This window comes from Panicum hallii, chromosome 2, assembly GCF_002211085.1.
Source record: "Panicum hallii strain FIL2 chromosome 2, PHallii_v3.1, whole genome shotgun sequence".
Lineage (NCBI taxonomy): Eukaryota > Viridiplantae > Streptophyta > Magnoliopsida > Poales > Poaceae > Panicum > Panicum hallii.
Window position 1 is genome coordinate 45,282,769 of NC_038043.1, and position 25,095 is coordinate 45,307,863.

The 25,095-nt window shown below is 48.5% G+C and overlaps 3 protein-coding genes and 1 pseudogene across 3 annotated transcripts; 3 read left to right on the plus strand and 1 right to left on the minus strand.

Annotated features, from left to right (window-relative positions):
- The first annotated feature begins 1,597 nt into the window (after window positions 1-1,597).
- Window positions 1,598-2,445, plus strand: LOC112883070 (blue copper protein-like). Its single transcript, XM_025948289.1, has 2 exons — window positions 1,598-1,802; window positions 1,900-2,445. Exons 1-2 carry the CDS (start codon window positions 1,634-1,636, stop codon window positions 2,232-2,234), a joined length of 504 nt encoding a protein of 167 aa, XP_025804074.1. The 5' UTR covers window positions 1,598-1,633; the 3' UTR covers window positions 2,235-2,445.
- Window positions 2,446-3,915: 1,470 nt separating this feature from the next.
- LOC112882035 (mavicyanin-like) lies at window positions 3,916-4,907 on the plus strand. Its single transcript, XM_025946997.1, has 2 exons — window positions 3,916-4,186; window positions 4,276-4,907. The coding sequence occupies exons 1-2, from the start codon at window positions 4,024-4,026 to the stop codon at window positions 4,593-4,595; spliced, it is 483 nt and encodes a 160-aa protein (XP_025802782.1). The 5' UTR covers window positions 3,916-4,023; the 3' UTR covers window positions 4,596-4,907.
- Window positions 4,908-8,843: 3,936 nt separating this feature from the next.
- On the plus strand, window positions 8,844-12,193 carry LOC112879640 (annotated as a pseudogene).
- A 2,621-nt stretch (window positions 12,194-14,814) lies between these two features.
- Window positions 14,815-25,095, minus strand: LOC112880709 (isoamylase 3, chloroplastic). The gene is made up of 24 exons (XM_025945454.1): window positions 24,734-25,095; window positions 24,541-24,604; window positions 24,387-24,461; window positions 23,937-24,094; window positions 23,233-23,320; window positions 22,507-22,743; window positions 22,325-22,429; window positions 22,006-22,110; window positions 21,792-21,926; window positions 21,609-21,695; window positions 21,423-21,480; window positions 20,742-20,805; window positions 20,227-20,326; window positions 19,575-19,675; window positions 19,096-19,147; window positions 17,856-17,918; window positions 17,223-17,312; window positions 17,057-17,129; window positions 16,556-16,635; window positions 16,367-16,471; window positions 16,171-16,269; window positions 15,883-15,944; window positions 15,656-15,767; window positions 14,815-15,382 (listed from the first exon to the last, which is right to left on the minus strand). Exons 1-24 carry the CDS (start codon window positions 24,838-24,840, stop codon window positions 15,269-15,271), a joined length of 2,334 nt encoding a protein of 777 aa, XP_025801239.1. The 5' UTR covers window positions 24,841-25,095; the 3' UTR covers window positions 14,815-15,268.

The following is a 25,095-nucleotide window of genomic DNA, read 5'->3' on the forward strand; positions in this document are numbered from 1 at the left end:
AGCAATCGCTTGCTCAAGCTACTGCTGGCGCGCGATGCGCTCATGCGCCTGACGCGCTCCACCCCGCGGGCTCCACATTTAGACAATCCCCATATTAGCGTGTGTGGTGCGGGCATGCAGCGATATCCTTCCACGTAACGTTCATTTTCCTTTTTCCCTTAATTTTCTATTTTGTTTTTACTTCTTAGCATGTGGGTAGCTACAATCATTAGCGTACGTAGATCATACATGAAATGTTTCCTTCGATTTCTCGCTAATGGTCGCTCGCTCGGAAGCCTCCTGGCGCGCGCGCGGATTAGAAATCCCCGGTGTGCCTGCGCTTTTTACTGGCAGACAGGGGCAGGCCCAGGATTTCTAGCATGGGTATTCAAAATCTTAAAGGGTAAAAAAAAATTAACAGCCTAATTCCTGATTTTTAGCATGTATAATAATTGACGATAGCATCGATTTTTAGCATGTAGTACCTTACTGAGACGCATTACCTCGCTCGTGGCTCGCAGCTCGGCTGCCGCCGACCACCGCGGAGGTGCGTTGCCCCGTGGACCTAGAGCGCGGTGGCCGCTCGCTGCTCGGCTGCTGCCGGCTCTGCGGAGGCGTGTAGCCTCTGCAGACCCAGCACGCATGCGTTTGAGCGCTTGAGGCTCGCCGCTTGGCTGCCGCGCCGGCCGCCGCGGAGCTCCCTCCTGCAGGCCTAGCGCGTGCATGCGCTGGAGCGCTCGAGTCTCGCCACTCAACTGCCGCCGGTGTGCCGCCTGCCGCCATGCGCAGCTGCGTCCAGCGCCGGCGGCCCTACGCTGCGCAGTGCGCTCCCGCCTCCCGCACTCCCGCGCACGTAGAGCCGCGGCCGCGGCCGCGCCGCCGCGGATGCGCCCAGCGCCAGCCGCCATCGGAGGAGGGGGAGTAGTGGGTCATTGTAAGATTGGGAAGCCTGTTTTATGATATTATTTTTTATTTTTCGATGCATATATATTTATCAAAAATAGTTGAATACCCATGAATACATACGGAGCCGCCTCTACTAGCATAATCCCGAACCGTTGAGCATTTAGACTGGGATCAAAGAGCATTGTCTAGTAGTGCTTACTAAAAGCTAGATCTACTCGTATGGATCTGTACCAACCTTTTTACTTTCTCGTTTCTAAACAAAGTTTTCTAATAGGTCCTCTAGATTATATGTTTTATTCTTATTTTTTGAACAAGCTTCTATACGATGAATAGGGAGGCTCGAACACGTTACCCTCACACGGGACATGACGTGACGTGAGCCTTGGGCAGGTGGGCGTCTTCCACTGAGGCGTGGCTCTCTTCAGGCTCCGGTCAACGCAACAGGTGAAAGTGAAACGGCTCAGTCCGTTGGTTCAGCTTAGTCACTGATCTTTGGCATCAGTTCCCTAAGTGACCAATGGCTATCATCACTCGATGCTCAGCTTTCAGAGCAAGCCGCATCCCATTTTCTGTTTTCAGTGCCCTCTAGGTCTTGATAAATGAATTTTCTGTTCGAGAGCATCTTGAAAGTCTGTGTGTGGTCGGTGTTCTCATCATACAAATGGAAGCGAGGTTACAATATAATGCTACGGATGTTAAGCCACACAAAGCCTCCCGCCCGTCAGCCGGTCAGCTGCTGTGCACCAAGATGGCGGCCAGCGCTTCGGCTCTTGTCGCGGTACTGCTCGCTGCCGGGTACGCGGCGCTGGCGTCGCCGGCCACGACGCACACCGTCGGCGGCGTGCACAGCTGGATGACCGGCGTCGACTATGCCGCGTGGGCCAGCGACAAGACGTTCGCCGTCGGAGACAAGCTATGTGAGTGAAGCCGTGATTCTATTAGGCCTATGTGTGTCTCTATGCTGCAGCTAGCTTACACGCATCCTTTGGGGAAACCGTGCGTACGTGCCCGCAGTGTTCAGCTACGTGAGGACGGATCACACGGTGACGGAGGTGAGCAGGAGCGGCTACGACGCGTGCTCCGGCGGCGACGCGCGGAGCGAGGACAACAACAGCGGCCTGACCACCGTCACGCTCGCGACCCCCGGCGCGCACTACTTCATCTGCGTCGTCCCCGACCACTGCGCCAGCGGCATGAGGCTCGCCGTCAACGTCTCCGCGGCGCCCCCGGGCGCTGCCGCGACGACATCAGGCACCGCCGGGGGCGGCCTGCAGGTTCCGGTGACGGTCCCCGTCGTCGTCGCCGCCGCCGCCGCAACGGGTGCTCTGACCAAGCTCGCGCTGCTCTAAGGGAACGCAGCCGCGTCCGTTGGCGCGCGACTCAGCGTCTCAGGGGGCAGGGCAGAGTCATCACAGAGATAGTGGAGGCTTGGCTACGTTTGTGGGTGACTGTAAAGGCGTGTACGTGAAATACGTAGCTGTCGACATCTCCGCTGCGTTAAACATTTTCTGGAGATTGTGCGTGGCTAATTATCGGCATCACCGTATCAGTGTGTGCTTTGGATCACGCGGGGCTGTCGTGCCTGTCTGCCTGATCTTCCGTGGTTCGCTTTGTGGAAAACTGGAAGGAAACACGGAGCGTCGTGACTCGTGAGTGCCTGCCATCACCGTGGCTCTGCCGCGGTGCCGCCCAAGTAGCCGAGCCGTGACCGTGAGCCACCACATCTCCCTCCCCGATAAACACGTGCAAAAATTAGGCCTCTTGGGAGATTAGGCCTATGCGGCCCGTGTGGAGGAGCAGCCTCCCAATTCCTGAGCCCGCAAGCAGATTAACGAAGCGGGGCCCAGCTCTGCTGCGCCTACGGCCTTGACGGAGAATCCGAGCGGATTGGCACGTTACCTGCATATATATGCATGGGCCTTGACGAATCCGAGCTTGGCTGAGTGCCTCCCACTGAGTCACTGACACCGTGACACGAATCCGAGCGTGCCGGTCAGGCGCTGCGCGCGTGTGAAACAAGCAAAGAAACGCGGAGGCGACCGGCGCCTTTGGTGCTCCACTGCACTTTGGCATCAGTTCCCTCGCCGGCCATCATCCCACGCTCGTTTTCCAGAGCAGGGCACAGCACAGCAGAAGCCATTCCTGCTTCACCAGTTTTTGAAATCAAAAGCTTGATTCCAACGGCTGCTCCTTTCCTGTTTCCAAAGCCCACGGGGTCCAAACGCCATGCAAACGCGGGCCCCTTTCTGTTAGAACGCATCTAGAAAATGTGCAAAAGGAGTCGCGAGGTTGCCAGAAACTCAGCACGCATCTTGATGATGTGTTGCTACGCTGCTGGGGCGTCGCTATGGAATTCTTGGAAGGATGATCATGATCAGTGTGAAGGGACGGAGATATGAGAGGAATAGAGCTCGTGGTAAAGATCGACCTAGTGCGGTGTCTACGCGACGACAAGATATATTCATGAAGTGTTTGGCAGTCAAGCAGAAAGAACGATCTTCACATCAAAAATTTCTAAGAAGATAATAGATGCGAAAAGTTTTCGTTGCTGACAAGGATCAGGACAAGATTGAAGTAAAAACTTAGAGAAAGTGTGAAGCTTAGTCTTTCTAGCTTTCACTCTCTTTCCCTCTTATTATATTAATTCCTTAATTTTGAGGTTTATAATCTAATAACTCGTGAAACGATTGGCTGTAGTAAATATGTTCAAGATCGAGATTTTTCTTTATTAAAAAAAACTCGCGCACATCAAAAACTGCCCGAAGATGCCACCACCAGCTGGCCTGCGCACAACTTTCGCGCGCCCCCTCTGGCTGAAGCTTTGAGTCGCGTCAAAGGCATTCCAATTCCATTCTCCTCACGCACCGCGCCCTTTGAATTTTTTTCTTGATCAAATCGGATGAAAAGGGGTGAGAAAATAAACAAATCAACGCACAGACGAAATGCTTCGATTGACGTGGACCTTTTTTTGATATATTTTTATTTTTCAGAAACATTTAACAACCCTGTGATCTATATATAGACCCTCCAGCCTCCAGCCCAGTGCCGTACGTAGCAGCAATTGTGATCTGCCCTGTTCGTTCACCTCCCTCGCTCTCGCCCCTTCCATAGCACGCTAAGGTAAGGCTAGGATCAATCATGGCCAACGCCGCCTTCCCTCTCGTCGCGCTGCTCGTCGCCGGGTGCGCGGCGCTGGCCTCGGCCACGACGTTCACCGTCGGCGACTCGCAGGGCTGGACGACCGGCGTCAACTACGACAGCTGGGCCAGCAGCAAGAGCTTCGCCGTCGGGGACACGCTAGGTGAGCTATAGAGCTTCCCTCACGTCTCGTTTCACCTTCATCAAATGATCAAAGGCTCAAAGCTGAGCTCGCGGGATTGTGTGCTGCAGCGTTCCGGTACGTGAGCAAGGCGCACACGGTGACGGAGGTGAGCAAGAGCGGCTACGACACCTGCTCCGGCTCCGGCGCCAACGCACTGAGCGACGACGACAGCGGCTCCACCACCGTCACGCTCACCACCCCCGGCACGCACTACTTTATCTGCAACGTCCCCGGCCACTGCGCCAGCGGCATGAAGTTCTCCATCTCCGTCTCCGCCACGCGCTCCGGCGCCTCCGCGTCCGCGGCCTCCCCGCAGGTTCCGGCGACAACGGCCTCCGTCGTCGTCGCCGCGGCCGCAGGCGCCGCGATCAAGCTCGCGCTCTTCTGACGACGGAGCTGATCTGAGCACGGGCGTGTCGATCGGAGTCTCAGGGTAGAGACAGTGCATGCATTGCAGACTACACGTTCTTGGCCGCTGATGACATTCGTGTAATAATCTATCAGTAATTGCTGTCCATATTTCTGCTACGTTTTCTGGCGATTGCTCGTCGTGCAGCTCGTGTACGTACTTACGCTGCCGTGGCGTGTCCTCTTGATGTCTATGGCTGTGTGTATCCGTCACCAGGTGTACATCATGTCTGATCGTTCTTTGTTGGGTTAACTTCGTGCAAATAAAATTTGCTCCTCTTGTGTTCATGGATGATGAAGTGGTTTGTCCAGCACATCCTCCTCTCAGATCACTGTCTTGTCAGGGCAGGTAAGGGCGTGATGGTTCGGCGAAAACTGGAGGGAAAGATCGAATCGAGGGGCAGGAACATTAGAAAAGCAGCGATCCTGTCGGTTGGACACTTACTCGGATGTGTAACGCGTCGATAGAAGTTTCTAAAGGATGCCCGTCTCAAAAAGCTATAGCTGTTGCTCTCTTTTTTGTTGGTTGCTAAAGAAAATTCTTGAACATGAACCTTTGCAATCTGGAAACCACCGGCACCGGCAACCTTTGCAAAAGCTAGGGCTGAGAGAGAGAGAACTAGTTGACGTCGAGACGTCGAGTTACAGAGACAGATCAGAAGCTTTCCGGATCATTACACTGCAGAAAGAATCTTCTTTTCCATGGGTGAAGTGACGCTGCAAAAAGATAGTCAATGGGGTTAGTACGTTTCGATCTTTCACCGCCAAAGTTCAGAAGAGTAACTGATTCGTGCATAGAACTAGATGTGCACCACGGAGTATGCTGGGATGGTAATGTGTGACCCCATTTTTAGGAGCAAATCAACAATTTATCTGGAAAACGGGCATGTTCTACAATATGCTATTTAGCGTAAGGCTGACGTGTGGGTCTCGAGGCCATTGATACACACTGCAAGCATAACTGTTCGTATTTCAAGCACGATTCCAGCCAGGTTCCAATAAAATCCGCGGTCGTGTCGACCTGTCCTCGGGTGGCGATCGCTTGCAGTTCTGGAATCAGATCAAACGGCGATGAGCAGCGACAGGGTACGGTGGGCGAGCGCGGACGACACCCAGGCAACAGGTTCCAGCAGACAAGCTCTGCCCATTTTACTGATCTCTCCGCTGGACTGGCCGGAGCTCAGGTAGACCGTAGATCCATGCTACTGATCTGCGGAATCGGCCCGTCGTGTCAATGGTGGGCCTCCGCCGGTACGCCTCCGCCGCGACGCGTCCTCGCTTGCTTCGCGCGAGACAATCTCCTGGAGCATCATCTCTCTACCGGTCGGCCGTCGTCCCCAACCTTCGCCTCTTCTCGTCTAGGTTCGCCAGTTCGGGGATGGGATGGCGAGACGGGCGGGCGCTCTCTGTACATCGGCGGAGGGTGGCGGACTGGACGCGTACTGAGCACCGGCCAGGCCCGGTCTCATCATCACCGGGGTTGGATGAGGTGAGGATGACCGGATGGAGACGGGGTTGCCACCATAGCCGTCCGCCCGTGGTGAGGAGGACTGAGGTCGCAGGTGCTCAGCATGTTTTGCAAAAAGAATCCTAGATTAGGATCCGAATATTTACAAAACCACCCCAAAATATTTACAAAAACACCCTCAATTCGTATCGCGATTATTAATCGCGATCCAAACTGGGGTGTGTTTATAAAATAACCCCCTGTATTTTTATAAAATAGTCACTGGTTTCCGCGTGGTTTCGTGCGCGCTCTCGGTTTCCTCCGCTTGCCGCCCGACGGCGACGGCGCCCGCCGCCTGGGTGCGGCGAACGGCCTTCCGCTCCTTCTCCGGCTGATTCCCGTCGCGCGAGGTGCGCCAGGCGGGAGCGCGCTGCCGGGACGGGGCTCGAGAGGTTGCGGGCCTTGCGGCCGGAGAGGTTGAAGCCGATGACCGCGGCGCGCGGGTTGCACGTCACGCCGGACCACGCGCAGGGGCTGGGGGCCGCGGTGGTGGTGGCGTTCGTCCAGGACGCCAGCGCGCCGGGCGGGTCCGCGAGTGCCGCCTTCGTCGCCAGCAGCGCCTCCGCGTCCGCGTTGGCGCTGGCCGCCGCCGCTGCGGCGACGAGGAGGGGAAGCAGGAGATAGTGGAGGCGCGTCGGCGAGCTCAGCGCCTCAGCCCGGTCATATCCTCCTCCCTCGACTCCAAAGCAACGGACACCGGCACGTCTCCATTTGTTCCCGCTCCCTGTCGCCTTCCCATCTCATGCAAGCTCATGATGCTGGACCATGGCACATTAGCATCTCTGTGCTCGAAGCCTGGAACCGATTGCAACTCCAAACAGTTTTTTTTTTCTTTTTCAGAAACAGATCAGTTTCGCAGACCAAGGTGCCTCCGGAGTCCGGAGCTTAGAGGCTCAGATTCCATGGCAGCGATTTAATTCGAATTTAGAAAGAAAAGATGGAACCCAGCCAACCTGGAACTGAATGGCGATGCTGTTTACTGGAAAGAAAAGTTACCGAAATATGCCTGACATACTAGATGATTCAAGCACGAAAAAAAAACATTTACTGAAATGTGCCTGACATACTAGACAGCAATACAATTTTCTGACAACATGATCAGGATCTATTTGTCAAGAACAGCCACAATCGAACATAAATGTCAGTCATATTTCAAGTTAATCATGTCAATGTACCGAAATTGCTGCATGACACCTCAGAAAAAGTTGTTATGTGTGGTGTTTTACTTCAGTTAAATGTGCTGCTGAATTGTGCTCTTGTTTGCACTTCGCATCAGTGATTTGCGATCTATTACAGTACGTACGTAGACAGAGAAGAAGCATGTCTGCACTCAGCACTAAATACAGAGCGGGAAAAAAACATTGCTGCACCAGGTCTTAGGTGAGGTGCGAGCATTGTTGTGATTTATTCTGGATTTGATTTGTATCACTCCAAGTATGACTCGTTTTCCCCTTTATTTTGAAAGGGAGCGCAATGAGGAGTTGGGGAAATGTATGTCGAGATCAAAAGGATTGCAAAGTGGTCTGCACGCCGCGCGCCACGGCCGAGCTAGGCCGCGCTGCCCACCCACCCTGCGCGGCCTGCAAAGGCCACCCGGGCCTTTCCCAGGCTGGCGCCGCTGCGGCCGGCCATAGCGCAGTTTCTCCCCGCTCGCGGGCCGCCGTCGTTGCCGGGATCGAGCGCCGCGCGCCTCCGGGAGCAGGCGCTGTGGGTCGTGGCATCCTTGAGCGAGCGCTGCTGCCGGGATAGATCGAACTGCGAACAACGCGTGCGGCCGAGCAGGAGCGTCGCGGCCGCCGATATCGAGCGGCCACAACCTTCGCTAGAGGATGGCACGAGATCCAAGAGTGTCCCAAAGCCAAATTTGCCTGACTGATAAGAAAGAAATGGGCCGGCCTAAGAAATTCTAACGGGCCTAACCTAGATCTAAGAACGAACACCTGCTGCAATGGCGCGGCGCCATGGTAGGATCCACTTATGGGCTGCCTCAAGGCTGTAAAAAGGCCTTTTGTCTGGGCCGCCGCGAATTCTTCATTGATGATGACAGTCCTAGTGTCGCCTGCGGTGCATCTACACCCTGACTCCCTGAGCCCCTCTCCTGTATCACACTTGCTGAGCAGGCACCCCCCCCCCCCCCAACAAAAGGACGCCAAATGATAAATGGGCCCCGCAGACCAGGCAAAACGGAGCAGATGTTGCGTCTCTAACTATGGATGAAAACGGTAAGAAACATCGCCAGAAGGCTCAACCATTTTTAATTTCATATTTTTTACTTAAAAATAAAAACGATACGATATTATCAAAAACGAGAATGGTATTCTGGTAGTATCAAAAATGAAAGTATCCGATCGATAGCATATCGACAACGATCGAAACTCACAAAACGATATTTTAAAAATAATAAATATATTAAACTGTGGAGCATGACACTAGCTGTATAACCGGACCCATCTTGTATGTATAAGCACTAAGGATTTTCTGCATTGTAACGATAAAACAACTATGAATCATATTAAAATTTCAAAATTACAACATGGATAAACACAAATTGAAGGATTAATCAATCGATAACAAGCTCACTATCCTCAGGGATTATTTTTGAATGGCTACGAAATGGAGGTTTGTTTCAAGCTACCGTCTCCGTGTCCTCTATTGGCCAATCCGTCTCCTCTCTCTTTCGCCTCTATCTCTGTCTGCAAACAAATCCCCTGGCCACCATGCCTTCACCGCGGCCCCTCCGCTCCCTCTTTCATAGCACCGCCTAATCCTCTCCCTCCCTCACAGCACGGCCGCCATGGCCAGCAGATCCACCCATTGTAGCTCTCCCCCAGCACACGGCCGCCATGGCCGAGGTCGCCCCCCTCTCCCTTCCGTGCTCTACACCTCTTCTCCCTACTCGAGCGCATCGAGGAGAAGCAAAGGCGACTCGACTAGGCTGCGGTGCGCTCGGGCAGGGGCGAGAGGCAAGACGGCTCAAATAGGCCGCGGCGACGGAGGCAGGCGGTGGCAGCCGGCGGCGCCGCTACCATGCCACGACGGATCTCAGAGCGGAGTCAAGGTACGCGGTGGCAAGCTGTGCGGACGGCGCAGCCAAGCGCTGCGGGCAAGTGCGGGTGCAGCAGGACCACAGCCCAGCGAACTTGGCCTTGGGCACGACGCATCTGTTCTTCTCTGATTTGGGTGGAGTTGAAGAACGTAATTCGATAATTACTGCCGGTAAAATACGGTCGGAAGAAGCTGAAATCATTTTCGTTTTCAATTTCGGATCTTTTTATCCTTTTCATTTAGCCTCAAAATTCGGTATAATCTCAAAAACGATTCCCGATAATCGGAAATTTCCATTTTCGTTTTCATCCCTAGTCTCAACGCACGCTCTCTCTCTCTCTCTCTCTCTCTCTCTCTCTCTCTCATCTGGTTTCATCTGAATCCACATCCATGGCGAGTTATTGGACGAGCCTCTTTCGCCGGAGCTACGGCTCCGAATGATCGGCGGCACGAAGCAGGAACGAGCCCTACGCGCACGATCCAGCTTTGCGAACACATGCTCCACGGTCCAGCCCACACACGTCGGAACGAGATTTAGCGGCAGGGCTGCAAGGAAAAAAGGCCAATTCCCAAAGCCACTCTTTTCGCCGTGCTCCCCCCCACAAAGAAAGAAAGCAACAGGAGAAAGAAGAGGCCGGGGTGTACTGTGGCTCCTTTCTTTACAGCTCCAAAGCCGCAAGCGGAGAACGCACAATGCTGCGGCTAAGCAAAGCTGCAAAGGCAACGAACGGAACATCCATCCATGATCCATCAAATCTTCCAAATTTCCAATGGAGAATGGATGGGAGCGGGTGCATCGTGAACGCACGGCCGTCGACGGGTGGCCGGTTCCTCTGACGGGGAGCGAAACGCCTGCCGCGGCCGGTCAGGGAGATCGCTATCGTCGCTGCAAGTGTCAAAAGGCTAGGACAGCGCTGAGAACATAAACAAAGGCGAAAAGGGTAAACAGATGCGTTGCTCTCCATGATAGCTTGATCCCGATCCCATGGTGCGCGCCGCCGCCCCTCCTAACCTGCCTTTTCAGCACACTGATTACCCACAAATCTCGCCAATAAACAATCACGTCGCAGCAACTGCTGCTCGGAGGGAGCACCCAAGGTTTTTGCAGGAAACTGCTTCCTTTTCCCTCCGATGCCGTTTCTACAGGTAAATATGCTGCCGTCGCCCTGCCACCACCGCTATGAACTCCGGCACCGCCTCTGCCAGACTTCCGATTCCCATCCGAGCGAACTGATTACTACCACCGCACCCACCGTACGCGAGCGGGCGGCGCACGGCCGACCTGGCCGGGCGTACTCGTACGTGCCGCGCGCGCCCCCGGCTGACGCGTCCTTGTACCGGTCCGTGCAACGGCCGCAGGCAAACGACACCGCCCGTCATCCGCGCAAGGCCGCAACCCGCCGCCGCAGTCCGTGCAGGCTCCTGCCTAGTTTTTCAAAAAAAAAATTACCGTGCAGGCCTGGGCTGCGAATGGGATGGGCACGTGCTCCCGCAGCCCCACCGGCCAGTGCGCTCTCGACACCTCGCCATCGGCATCAGCCCCAGCCACCGTTCCCCACCGACCCCCAGTGGCGTTTTCTATTCGCTGGCCTAACCTGCCAGCCGCTGCCTGCGAACTCCCAGCTGGCCTCCGTCACCCAGGCCAGCCCTACTACTCCACCGCGCCGAGTAGGGCGCGTATAATAATGGCCTCTGGCGGCTTGCGGACCGCGCCCCAGATCTGGAGCTGCACGGTCGCGGCCCAGATCCACGCCCCCGGCGGCTCGGCTCGATCTGCACGACCTCCCTCAATCTCATGGACGCATCGCAACACCCGCATCGATCGTCAGTGACCTGGCCTGACCGAAGCCTGCGTTCCAAGCTCGAGAACGAGCAACACTATCAAGCTGCGCTACTCTGCAAGCGCTCTTCGAGATCTTTCTGATCTGACGAAACGAGCTACGCAAAAATGTGGATACGGGAGCAATCCAATGACAGTAACCGTGAGAGATGGATGGAGAAGAGGTGAAGATAAATTAACAGGGGATTATACAAATGGGGGATCACAACACCACCGGGGCCAGCCAGCCAACCAATCTGTCCAAGCCACGATCCTACACGATGCCAGGAGTCTCTCCTACCGAATCGAATGCCGAATGGAATAGTGAAGCAAAAAGAAGAAAAAATGGTGAAAACAAAAAGAAAAATCAACAGCTCAACACGGATAGCAATAGATTACAGCACCGCGGGGGGCGGCGCGGGGGGATCCTCCTCAGTAGAAGGCGGCGGCGGCGGCCACGGCGGCGGCGGCGGCCCACTTGGCGGCGGGGGAGACGCCGGCGGCGGCGCTGGGGGGCGCGGGCACGTCGCTGGTGGGCGACGGGGAGGGACCCATGGGGCCGGGCGCCGGCGGGGAGCTCATCGCGGGGGTGGGGGCCTCAACCGGCGCCGGGGCGGAGGCATCGGGGGCGGGGGCCGGAGTCACGGGCGCCGGGGCCGGAGGAGGCATCGCGGGGGCCTGCGCGGGCGGAGACACCGGCGCCGGGGTCGGGGGAGGGGTCGCCGGCGGGGGGGACGCCCTGGGGGCCGGCGTCGGGGTGGCGGCCGGGGCCTGGGCCGCGGCGGCGGCGAAGAGCATGGCCATGGCCAGGGCCGCGAGCTGGAAGCGCGCCATTGTAGCTGTAGCCGGGAGGGAGCGAGCGGCTTGAGCTTTGTGGGAGAGTGCGAGGCGCTTCAGCTGGAGTGCGCGTACTGTAATGGTGCCCGGGGCAGCAGAGGCGGGCAGCTTATAAAGAGGAGGAAGACGAGGTCACGGCGCGCGATTAGCAACACCACCAGGGGGGTCAGCGCTAATTTCCCGCGGAGATCAGCCGTCGGATCGGTACGCGACGGCGATCGACGGCGCGCGTTCCGGCTAGAGCGAGGCGGCTCCGGATCTTCGATTCGAGATCGATAAATAAAAATCTGAAAATGATTTGGCTACAACATACTACTCCTCTTCTTCTTGCTCCACGCGCAAATCGATAGGGTCGGTTGTGAGCTGGCCTCTCACTGTGTGCCTGGCCGTACGCACCTAATTTTGGATTTTCTCGGGGTTTGGAAAATGCGGCCATGTGAAATTCTTCTCCTCTGTAGGGAGCTCTGTGGTAACGACTACTGTTGAAATGGGGCCCATTCAAATATTTATTTATTTTTTCAATTAGGACGCGTTGGATATGATCGGCTCCATATTTGGTCCCACTTGGCAGCGCCGCAATTCCTTTCCCATTTTCATCGGGAATTATTTGGATTTTTTTCTATACTATATATTTTCATTCGGAATGCGCCCTTGTATATTACGGGGAAAAAACCTTGTTTCGTGAATTTGGAAAAGGAAACTTTAATGCGGCTACACTAGCCGTTGATAATGCCGTTGGCGCGGCCACTTGTACGTACTGCTCCAGCTAAGGTTGGTTGCCTAGAATAATGCCTTCGGAGGGAGATGATTAGCTTGTTGAAACTAATCAATGAAGCCCATGTTCCGCCCACGAATTTTTTAGTCGGACTAATGGTAAACAGTTCATTACTGCCGAACTACCTCCAAAACGGTAGCAGGTTAGGGATAAAACGGGACATAAATCTCGTTATTATTGTAGACATCTCTCCGAGAAGTCCTCTTGCTTCCTGATGGATCGGTTGACAATTTCAAGGAAACGTGTTCTGCTTGAATGGCAGATGGGGACTTTTTATTTTCTTGTGACTTTTGATCCATAAGATAAATCCAGTGATTTCCAGCCTAACCTCCAGATCCTTTTTCATTTTTGCGAAGAACCTCCAGATCCTTCCAAGGCTAAAGTTGCATGCACCCCTACACAATGGTCAACTTGATCGATGTAAGAAAACTCTAGTGACTTCTCACCTAACCAAACCCTTCCAAAACCCAAGAGTTTCACGGCTTGGTGACGCTGGACTTGAGCAACAGGATAAATGCAGCAACATCTAACCTAGACCTACTCAAGTGGCAAAGCCTAAAAGCCCCACATGTCCACCCATCACAACTCTTAAATTCCTTGCAAAAAACCGTAGAATATGGGACGATTGGCACTTAGCACCTGCAAGATCGATGAGTTCTTTACGCTCGACACAAGGCCAGTAGTTAGTTGCGAGACTTGGACGTCCTCCGATTCTGCAGCCGCGTTCATGGAACCGCCGATCATGCGTGAGATGACCTCCCAACGTCTCGTTCCCGATTTCCCGTGCGATCCACAACATTTTCGGGTGACCGTCGCGCACATCACACCGGGCTGTGCCCAGGTTGGAAGATTCCGGCCGGCCAGCCGGCCAGTCAGCAATGGCGACACCGACGTGCCAACCAGGCCGGACAGGCCGCCCACCTCCCCGATCGAGCGGGCGAACGGCTCCGAGCGGCGGCGGGAGGGTTCGCGACGTGACAGCCACAAATTCGCCTGGAGACCGCGAGCAGAGCAGCCACCATGTCCCGTCCCCATGGCGGACGAAGTGTGGTACAGTTGGTATACTGTCGTGGGTGGTGACGAGAGGGCGGGGCGATTACAGAAAAAAAAAATCTTCGGTAACGATGACGTGTCGAGCTCCGCCATCGGGTGATTACAAGGGTGGAATGTTACTCCTAGCTACCATCTTTTTTTTTTCATCCTTGGGCTAAAAAAGTTGAATACGCTGACGGCCCCTCGTGATGTCAAAACGACAATACAGAAATGTGGATACCCTAAAGCTGACACAGCAAATTGACAAGTGTCCGGTGGGGAGACCAGCTTCGCGTTGGTTATTAGGCACCCGGGTGGTTCATTAGTCTCCGGTGAATGATCAGGGTTGCGCTAAACAAGTGCCAAATTCCATTATCCGTGAGGTAAATGGTGGTTAGTACTAACGACCCGATCGCTTTCGCATATAGTACTATGCAAATCATGATGGCAGCCGCAGCTTTGCAGGGCAGTAGCATCAGTACCCGCAAACAAGACAGCTAAGTGCCTAAGTATACGCGGCCTCACCTAAAGGCGTTCGCATAATTCCGCTGGCTTTCTAACTCGGAAGGTGGTTGCCGGCCAATGATCAAGAAACCGGGGTGGGGGATCCATTTCATTCGGCCGTGGTCGGAGCTGTCCGCATTGGTGGCGTTCAGGTGAGACGGAGATGGGAACTCGTCACATGCCTGGCTCGGGGATCCGCTGGCCCGGCCCTGGCGATGCCATGTTATCTTGTCACGTCGTCGCCGGCTGTTCTTTTGGCAGCACTGGGGAGCGCAGGTTGGTGCCCGCCTGGGAACCCTGGTGCATTCCATCCTATCCTTCCCCATTTCGATTCCATGTTTCTTCTCGGCACCAGCCGCCGTCGCCGTCAGGCGGACACGGGAACCTGCCGCCGCGGCCGATACGCGGTGGGCATGCCACCGCCACAACACGGCTCCAAGGCCGCTAGCAGCCTAGCACGAAGGTTTCAACAGTACGGGTACTAGCATGCTAAATCCCAATTCCAAGCTGCTAACCACTGTAATAAGGAAACTACATGGTATTTTCAGTCTGGACGGACATGCTGTACCTTGCTGGCTAAGAATTCGTGCGGTCCGTGTGGCCCCATCAGTGTGCAAGCAACCTCCAACAACATGCGTCAACAGAAGAAAAAGGTTCCGGCATCCAGTCTTCAACTTATGTTCAGTACAGGGAATCACGCTCTCATTACAGTACAGATATGTCAACATGGGGAAATGCCATATTTATTAAACAAAACAAGAGGTTGTCTGCCATTTGCAGGTCGAACGGGAAAGGATAGAACATTTATGAATACTAGTTACAAACGAGACATGCTTCCCCCGAACCAGAACTCCAATGACTAATAAGGCTCTTCTTGCTTCTCTCTGTGCGGATCTTTCGCCATGTGTTGCTACAAACAAGTTCTCCTTGACCGTACCAATTGCAACCATGGCTCCCTCCAGTCGATCTTCGCAAAGATTGGTCCAACTTCACATATCAAAGTTTGCTATGTTTGCATTGCAGCGCAGTCGAGACTTAAGAACTTGCAAAGGTCAGCCTATCTTAAACCGACCAACCAAAGCTAAAATCAACATTATTCTTATGCTTCCTAGAGAATGACTTGCCTCCACCATACTAAGGCTTTGCCTTGAGCAGGATGCAAGAGTAAGGAGCAATCCTATACCCTGAACCTGTGAGTGGCACTCCTTCTGGGACAATATCATTTGGTGATTCCAGGTTGGTATCCACCTGCAGAAAAGAAATGAAGCAATTGTAAGCTAACCAAACAGAATGGGAAGTCGAGATAGAAGCAGCACTAAAGCTAGCCATGAAGCAATTGTAAGCTAGCCAAACAGAAGGGCAAGTTGAGATAGAAGCAGCGCTAAAGTTAGCCAGACCAAGTAAAGACAACACTGACGTTTGCAGTAAACAATGGTATAGGGTAACAGGAGCTTGAGCATCATAGGGCCAAACAGCAAATTACTCAGTATAAAAATTTTAGCAGGATCAGACTATCCATACCACACGGCTCCAAGATTTATGCTGCGGTGGTGGGGGAATTACAGCATCCACAAAGTACTCATGAGCATTGAATGCCAAATAGATATCTCCGCCAGAATTGTGATCATGTATCCTGCACCAGAATCATGAACAAGCAGTTAAGAATCCAAGATTTGCAGTAAAAGGGCATCAGAAATAACATTCAATGGACAGAATGTAACACTTATTTAATAAGATAACTTCCTTACGTGAATGCCAAAAATTTGCTTTCCTGATTCTCCCAACAATCTTCATGCCAGGTGACATCATTCTACCAACAAGAAAGGTCTCAGTGCAGTGAAAAACATTTAGGTGGTGTGGGGGAGTTGCAGTGTAAAAAGATGGTTAATTTTATCCTTCCTGTGATCAGGGGTTTGAGAGCAGCACAATAGTATACTTTCAAAAATGGTTTCTTTTGGCAAACGGGAACTTGTTAGCTTCAATGAAGCAGTCAATTGCAGGAATAACGCTTAAGAATAAATTATCTTTGAACTTACTTCGCTGAGAAACCTATCTCGCCTCAGCATAGGATGGTTATGACGGAACTTGATCATCTCCGAGAAAAACCTGAAATGGCCATCCTTTCTTTCTTCCAACTATATTAGCATGGAGATCAGAGAGGGAAAATTAGCATTTAAGGCTGTTACATGCATTAAATAAATTACTAACAGAAAATCGATATAATTATGTAACCTGCCCCCACTGAAAATTATTTATGTGAGTATCATGTCCATAGCTATTATTGTTTCCATAACGTGTGTGACCATATTCGTCTCCCATCAGCATCATTGGAGTGCCCTATTGTTATGTATATTGAAACTCGTAAGTCATACATGACTCAGTTACGCATAAAAAGTAACCATGTAAATCAATAATATAAACCTGAGAGATCATTAATGCCACATGGAAGTTCTTCATTTGCCTGGAACGAAGACGTCGCACAATCAAATCATTTGTTTCTCCTGTAACAGAGCAAGAGCACAAACTTTAATAGCACTGGACACACAATGTATAATTGAGTAACATAAAACATTTTTTCTAATAAAAAAAGGATAAAGCTCCATGACCATGCTTTTGTTTGAAAAGGTATGTAATACTTGTATAATTATTTGGCTTAATCTTGCATAGAAGCTTCAAAACTATCAGTAATCTTTTTAGTTCAGTTGATAAATTATGCTTAATCCATCACAATTGTTGAAGTTCATTATTTTCCCGATCACTTTGTTCCAAGTTTCTGACATTTAAAAATGACATTAAGTAATTTTGAACAACTTTACAATAAAATACTATATCAGTACTATGCAATGTCAGGAAAAAACATCTCTCAAACTTTGACAATTCCGATATACTAAACATTTTTTTTGTATTTAGTAAAGCATGTACCTTCAACGCCACAGTTCCAGCTATAGTTGTCGTTGCATCCATCACGACCACATTCTCCATTTGCATCATTGTGCTATATGATTTCATTCAAATGAGAAAGCATGTTAACACATAAAACACATTGAATGTAAGAAATCGAGACCATTGTGTTGTATGCTACAGTTACCTTAGAGTTATATGAAACAAGGTCACATAAAGTAAACCCATCATGAGCTATTATAAAGTTTACGCTATGGTAAGGCTTCCGATTGTTCACCTGCCAACCAAGACATCAGAAGACTTTATTTTACAATTTTTCACTCGTCGAAAAAAGAAACCGATCCTGCTTTCCATGCTAAAAAAACCTAAAACTCATCAATAAAGGCTAAGAAATATTCCATATAGAAAACGGAAATGACTGGGGACAGCATGACAACTGCCTTCACAATTTTGAATGGCATCCCACTAGTACTATGGTTCTTGTTATACAGATACTACATTTAAACTTTACTGGGCCCAGGAGAAATTAATATGAATACTAAACAAGGGAAATTAGTTTCCATAAAGACACAAATTTGAGCCTTACTTCTTGTCAAGGATATGATAGATGTTGATAACTGTTGTACTCTAATGATGGCACAAGATACATATAAACAATGAGTGCATAGTTTTGACCAAACTGCTCTACACACAGAAAACATTGGCAAAATCAAGGTCCCAAAAGCATGTGGCACTTAAAATGAAGGATGACCAAGCAGAGCGATATTGTCAGAGCAAATGGCTAAAATAACAGGCCAGTAAAGAAAAAGCACAAGAGAACCTGGTAGAGATCCGCAGAACCAGAAACACGAGTAGCAAATACCCCCTTCAAACCAGGATCTCCCTACAAATGTTTAGTAATATTTGGTCAATGATCATTCCTTCGTGATTGAGAATAAGATTTATAGACAGATGTATCAGAAATCAAAATATTCCGATAGAGTGCAAAACTCTTCCGGTCATTCAGGTCAAAATTATTCGAAACCCACAGAAGTGTAGAAAAGTAAACCTTCTGGTTGCATTTACCATCTTTGATTAAAAAGGAAAAGGAAAAAAATCTGAAAGGATCCCTCTAAAGACCTGGTTTATGGTCAAGCACAGGGATACAGAAACTAAATGCCAACTTATCCATCATATAGAAATGCAATCCATTTCAGCTAAATACTAGCGCAAGCAGCCCACTACTAGATGGACCACTTGCATATAAATGTGAACTGGAATTCTGCAAAAGAAGCCTGAAACTAGAAACAGACATTCATAAGCAAAACAGTTCAGCCGGTTGATAACATTGTACTCTATCTCTTCATGATTTTTGCAATGATGATGCGGATCATGATTGTGTACTTCTCCACAAGAAATGGTTGTGCTTAAGAATTGTGTAATTTGAAATATACTCAATAAAAAATATTATAATTTGGTGATGACACCGATCCCTTAAAGCTGCGGATAAGTGCTTGTGAAAAACTAACCCTGACTGGGAAAACCCTGTTGTCCATTTTCTAAAAGCTGCTCAGACAGGCACTGTTTCAGGCTACCATTTCAAAGCAAGGTGTATATCTCCCTAAGCTAACTCAAATATCACCGAAATGTTTGGATGTTCATTTTCTCATAGAGATTGATTCAGAGTTGCTTCACCATTTATTAGTGAATAAATCGTGTTGTAGCGTTACTTTGATCAGCGGAGACTTTTGCACCATATTCAAGCAATGTCTTCATTGTTTTTCTCACCATTGACTGCTTCCACAATAAACTGAGTTTTCTGTTAAAAATTCTATGTCATGAGGACATTTCTAGCTGGCACCAGCTAAATGATAAAAATGAGCACAACCGGAGTATAGGGCTAAGAAATACATCACCAATGGGATGTCCTATGTAATGGTTAAAGAAAAATGTGTGAATCACAATTCATGAGCCAAATGAACAAAAAACTAGCATGAGAATAATCTCCATCAAGGCATCAACAGAACCCTTTGATGCGCATATTATAGGATATACTTCTAAAGTCAAGCACACCTCAGTACCTTAATAAATCTTCGAATATCATCTCTGTACTGTCCGTTCCATTCAGCCCACCTACAGGGCCAATGGCAAACACATTGCACCTCATCATTTCTTAGAAATAAGTGAAAATTAAGATAGAACATATGATCTCTTAGTGGCAATGTACAGTCAGCATCATCACTTTAAAGGATACTGAATCATATATGCCGAGTCTCAACAGAACAATTTAGTGGCGACATTTCAAATCAACAAGGGACCACCCCAAAACCTCATTTGAAAGGAGTGTTGTTCCAAAGTTATTCAAGAGTGTGTAGTTCAGAGCTACAGTGCTACTATCCATGAATCATTATAGAGAAGATATTACTCTAATACTCTTTTGCATTACATTCATCATAATGCTACAGTATTCATATATTGCTAAACAGTACAAAGAAGAAACAATGAAATGAACACCCTTAAGTTCATATAGTAAATTAAAAAAAATATATGATCAAATTACCTGTCCCAGTTAGGGAACCTCCCTACTAGATAAAGGCCACCACAGTCCCAGGGTTCAGCAATGATCTTACACCTAGACAATACAGAGTCTTTGGCAATTTCCTTCAACCAAATAAGTAGACAATCAGATAAAATCATTACGAAGAACATCTCATAGGTTTACAAATATGATTAAATCCATCGGGCGGAGAATGATGGGCCATATATTCACCAGTAACAATTTTCTTCAGCCGGTGATGGTTAATTAAAATGTTTCAATACCATAAAGTCTAGCTATCTATCCATTCCAACAATACACATTAAAAATTTACATAATCACAGAAATATGAATTTGCACTAGATATTTTTCCCAATAGACACTTAAAGAACAAAAAAAATAGGAAGTAAACAAGCAGAATAGGGCTATAAAGTATATACAATTTAACCTGACTTTCACAATTGGTCTGTCAGGTTCGGCACAGTTAAATGTCAGAACTTTTTATTATAGTACAGTAACATTTAAGAATCAATTTTTTTGGGTTGGCATCAAATATATTAACTTCATTTGGCCGGATAAAAAGGGCATAAAAAAGACCAACAAAGAAAAAACCCATAGCGGGCTATAAGTGTCATTTAGAGTTCGAAACTGCAGTCTACAACTTCAAAAGAAGTACCTTAATGAGTGGAGGTGCATCAAGAGGACTGCCATCTGGTCCACGACAAAGAACACTTGCAAGGTCAAACCGAAATCCATCTATGTGATACTCCTTAACCCTTGAAGCAACAAAACAATCATGCAAATCAGAAACAACACTATAAGGAAACTGTTATCAGGTAATGTGCTAGACAGGTGCATTATCCATCTTATGCAGCTATTTATGAAACCCATCATACACATGCCAAATGATTGCTAATTATCAACTAACAAGAGCACGCACTGTATCCTAGAGGTAGTTTCATGGACATCAGTGTGTATGAGATACAGCATCTTGGTTTGATCATATAGATCTGAGAGTTTAAGCTCCAGATAAATATTTGTATACATTTGATAGTAGGAGTGCACAAATATATATGTAGAAATCAAAGCAACAGGCCACCAAGTACTACTATGAGCAAATATGTGATCAAGTATGCATGAGATATATACACAGGTATCACAGAAAAATCATATATGTAAGCTCTGCCATACCAATGTCTCAAACTGTCGAGCACAAGTTCCTTGACAACAGGATGGTTGCAGTTTAGTGTATTTCCTGTATTCAACCGGACAAAGTATAAAAAGCAAACACATGTCCTGCTAATTGTAATATTCAGAACATATCTACAGAATAGAAAAAACAGGCCACCTAGAACTAGAGTACTAGGCCAACGTGACATTTACGCAGGTTTCCACAAATGTTCAAAAAGGCTTGCCCTATAGGTTGCAGCTTTCAAATCAATGTAAGGCTGTATATCTATATCAGCTTACAATGAATGAGTGACTTTTCTTCACCATTCTAGCAGTTAACATAGCAACCACATTGAGTTTATAATTTCCAGGTACAGTCTCCAGGCAGTGTAACAGCCAATGGAAACGTGGAACATGCATCAAACAACAATGTATCATTCAAAGTCCTTGGCAACAAATTAATAGACAAAGATACTGCTTAATCACCAGAGATACTTGAATAAATACAATAGCAAGATGAACGCAAAAGATATGAAATTAACTGACAATGATGCAACCACCCCTAAATCCAAGGAAAAGGATACCATGCAAATTGATGGGTTCTACTCTGATAAAGAAGTATCAGATTGCATCCAAAAAAAATGACACATAATGTAAAGCACATATCAATTTAGAAATAGAAGTTTAGGACCATGGTTTTACCGCAACCCGAGAAGTTCAGCAGCTGAGGATTGTTGTTCAGGTCTAACATGTAATAGACCTGCAAGAATCATGGTTCGTCTTTTTTTGTATCAATTCATCCAGAAACTTATGAGGTTCTAACATAGGAGTTCTCTATATGGACTTACAACTTAAATGATAGGACATGTAGCAACAATCAACAATCACCTTGTTATCAATGCCACGGAAAGAAGTCATATAAGGGTTAGCATCATCAGCTTCGTTTGTATGGTTGTAAACAACGTCCAGAATAACCTATTGGAAAAATGATTATACAATTAATGTTTTTTGGTCCAGGATGTTAAAAAATGCCCAAGAAAAAGATTTACCATGCATACATGATGTCAATACCTCAATTCCAGCATTATGTAAAGCTTTGACCATCTGCTTGAGCTCTTTGGAAGCAGCCACCGGTCCACCACCAGCACTAGCATAACGACTCATGGGCGCAAAAAAGTTGATTGTAGAATATCCCCATGTATTTACCTTCCAAATGAAAAGATGGGGTATCACTCCACTGAAAAATGTGAAGGACATTATGCGTCAAAAAGTTGTCAAATTTTACCATGTGGTCCCTTGGGTTAGGGAACCTCTTGAATTCCAGTTCATCAAACTCAAAAACAGGGAGTAGTTCCACTGCATTAACGCCAAGTTCCAGCAAATGAGGAATCTACGAAACCAGAACTATTTCATGCATAAGTCATTAAAAATCAGCATGGAAACTGGAAGGTAGATTGCGTTCAATATCATAATACCTAAAACTAAATCAGGAAAAATAACAATTTGTAATAATAATCGCAGGTTATCTTACTAAAGTAGGAGCGAGGAAATCCGAAGACCAAAAAATTTGATGTTGTTACAGGTGACAGAATAGGTAATCTTACTTTGTCAATGAGACCAAGGTAGCTTCCACGAACAGCTGGACCAAGCCCGCTGGACTCATCAGCAGTGAAAGCACGGACGTTCATTTCATATATAACAAGATCTGACTAGATTAAAGAACCAAAAATGTGGTGAGAATTACATGTTTGGGATATTTCTGCGCTATGCTCAATGATGGTAATACCTCAGGCAAATTAGGAAGCCTATAATCGTCACCCCAGTCAAAAGGAGAGCTATCGAAGTCATAAGTTCCGAAAAGCTGACTTGGCTCCTCTTTGTCAACCCCAAAGTATTTTCGACCAGAAACTAATTTTGCATAAGGGTCCAGTAGAATAACACTGTCATCAAACCTATGACCTTGTTGCCACCCTTGAGGACCATTAATGCGATACCCATAAAGAACACCAGAAGCAGGCAAACCCTGAAATTTTTTTAAAAAAAGACAGAGAAGGCTTCTTTAAGGTTGACAAACGAGTAAAAAAACTATAATCATAGTACACTACATAGAAGCAAAATGGATAAAGATTTAAGAATAGATAGAGTATGTGTACGAGGGGAAATGTTAAACTCAGCACCACAACAGATAGACGTTAAATATGTTAGAACTGATCAAGCAAAAAAGCTCGTTTTGTGAGCCAATACTCAACAGGTACGATCAAGCTTATAACACAAGGCCAGCACTTCAGAAATATAGGGCATCCCATCAGGTATGGTCCCTCCCAAAAATGTAGGTGATCTTTATAAAATGGAACAGACATTTGAAGATTATGGAATCATAATAATAATATACATCAGAAATAATATTGTAGTTATTTTTGCATTAATGTCAGTCCACAACAAGTTGTTGACAAAAAAGAATAGTGTGCTTATCTCCAAAGCTAACAGAAATATCAGAACTAAAGAAAACTACCTCCACTGACACATGCCATATATCTCCTGTTTTGTTCTTTTGGCGATCTAAAGCAAACTCAACAATTTCCGCATCATCTTGGGTGCCTCTAAAATAAGATTACAGAAAGTCATAAGTTTACATACTAAGCATGCCATATTACTTTTGAGCGAGCAAGAAATAAAGGCTACAGATACAGTGGTTTTCAGGAAGGTGATTATTTGAACCAAGCTCTAACCTTATGATCCAGATCATTACAGGAAAAAAATATATGAGGAATCATGAACTATATCATTCCTTGTGCACCGAATCTGTTAATAACCCATCAATTATGGCTTTTATTTGGTCTGTTCGTATGAGATTCTTTTTATTTGGGGAGAAGTGGGGGTCAGGGTGTTCATTAAAGCACTTTACGTTTCAACGTACCTAATATATCCCAAAACACAAAATAACATGTAGCAAGCTGTGCAAACAGTATTGCCATATCTATAAGACCCTCAAACATGAGTAGACTGACTGACCAAACTTTGACAAAAAGTCCCAAAGAAAGTGACATTAGTGCTAACTAAAACTGGAATGGCGAAGGTTAGGATTCCAAGGCTGACAGGAAACTAAATAGGTTCATCTATGAGGGGACACAAAAGAGGCTCAGTAAACTAGCGAATAGTTAGGTCGAATGGCACTGAAAGTAACATCACAACACAGTTTTAGGGGAGAAAATATACCTCTCTGGAAGTTTCAAACAAAGGGTGACAGAAGAAGCATTCTGTGAGAATATCGCAAAATTCAGCCCACCATCAGCTTGTGACACTCCTAAAGGGAAAGCTTTTCCAGAAGAATAGTTCAAGGGCATTTCACTATCAGATGACGTGTGTCCCATTTCCTGTAGTTACAAAATGGATAAACATTATCCCCAAAAGAACATATGGTAAAAAAATGCATACTAAGTTCAGAAGCAAAATTCAATTCCAGAATAGCAAAATATGGCAGCATACAGCTTATAAATACAAAGCACATTTGCATATAGCAAAGTTTTACTTGAATGGTATAAACCCACCACATGAAAATGACCACGATTATATCAAGCAACATAGACCAGTGGTCTAACGGTTCTATGAATCGTAGTGCTCTACTACAATAGAATAGAATCCGTGGAGCATGGCGCGATTAGATACCCTGATCACACTTCTCCCCGCCTTCCCGCTCTGCGCTCTCGCCGCTGTACTCCGCGCGGCGTCAAATCTCTGCACCTGCGCGACCACGAATTCCCTTGGATCAGTCAATCTACAAATCAGCGTGCCATGACAATACGACAATCGAGACACCAACCTTGCCGAAATACCCTCTTGATCCTCCACACCGAGCCGCGATCCCGAGCTTAGTCGCCGCCAGGCTGCACGGAGCCAACACGCGCTCAGCATTCAGCGTCGGCCCGAGCCGCGCCACGAATCGAGAGAAAATGCAGCACGAAATGAACATCCAGAGAAAGGGGTGATCGAGGCCGGACGACAGAGCCACTCACCGATTGCCGAGCGCTGGGTGGCGGTGCGGCCGCGGCAGCGCGCTGCTTCGAGTGGCTGAGGCGGCGACGGAGCGCAGCGGGGTGCGATTCGTACCGATGGAATCCATCCAAGCGTGGGGGATTTGGGGAGGAGAGGGAGCGAGCGCGGGTAGGGGAATGGGGGCAGTTATAGGGGTGGCGGCCCCTAGGCTCGCGGCTCTCGAGGAGACCAGTGGGAGTGGGTGGGAGTGGGGAGCGGCGGGGAGGAGACGGAGCCGGTGATCTCACCTTGGGCAGCGCGCGCGGACGGAGCGGGCGGGCGGGGCGGTGAGCGGAGGGAGCCCGGCGGACACGTGGTTGCGCATGCGCAGGGTTGGAGCGGG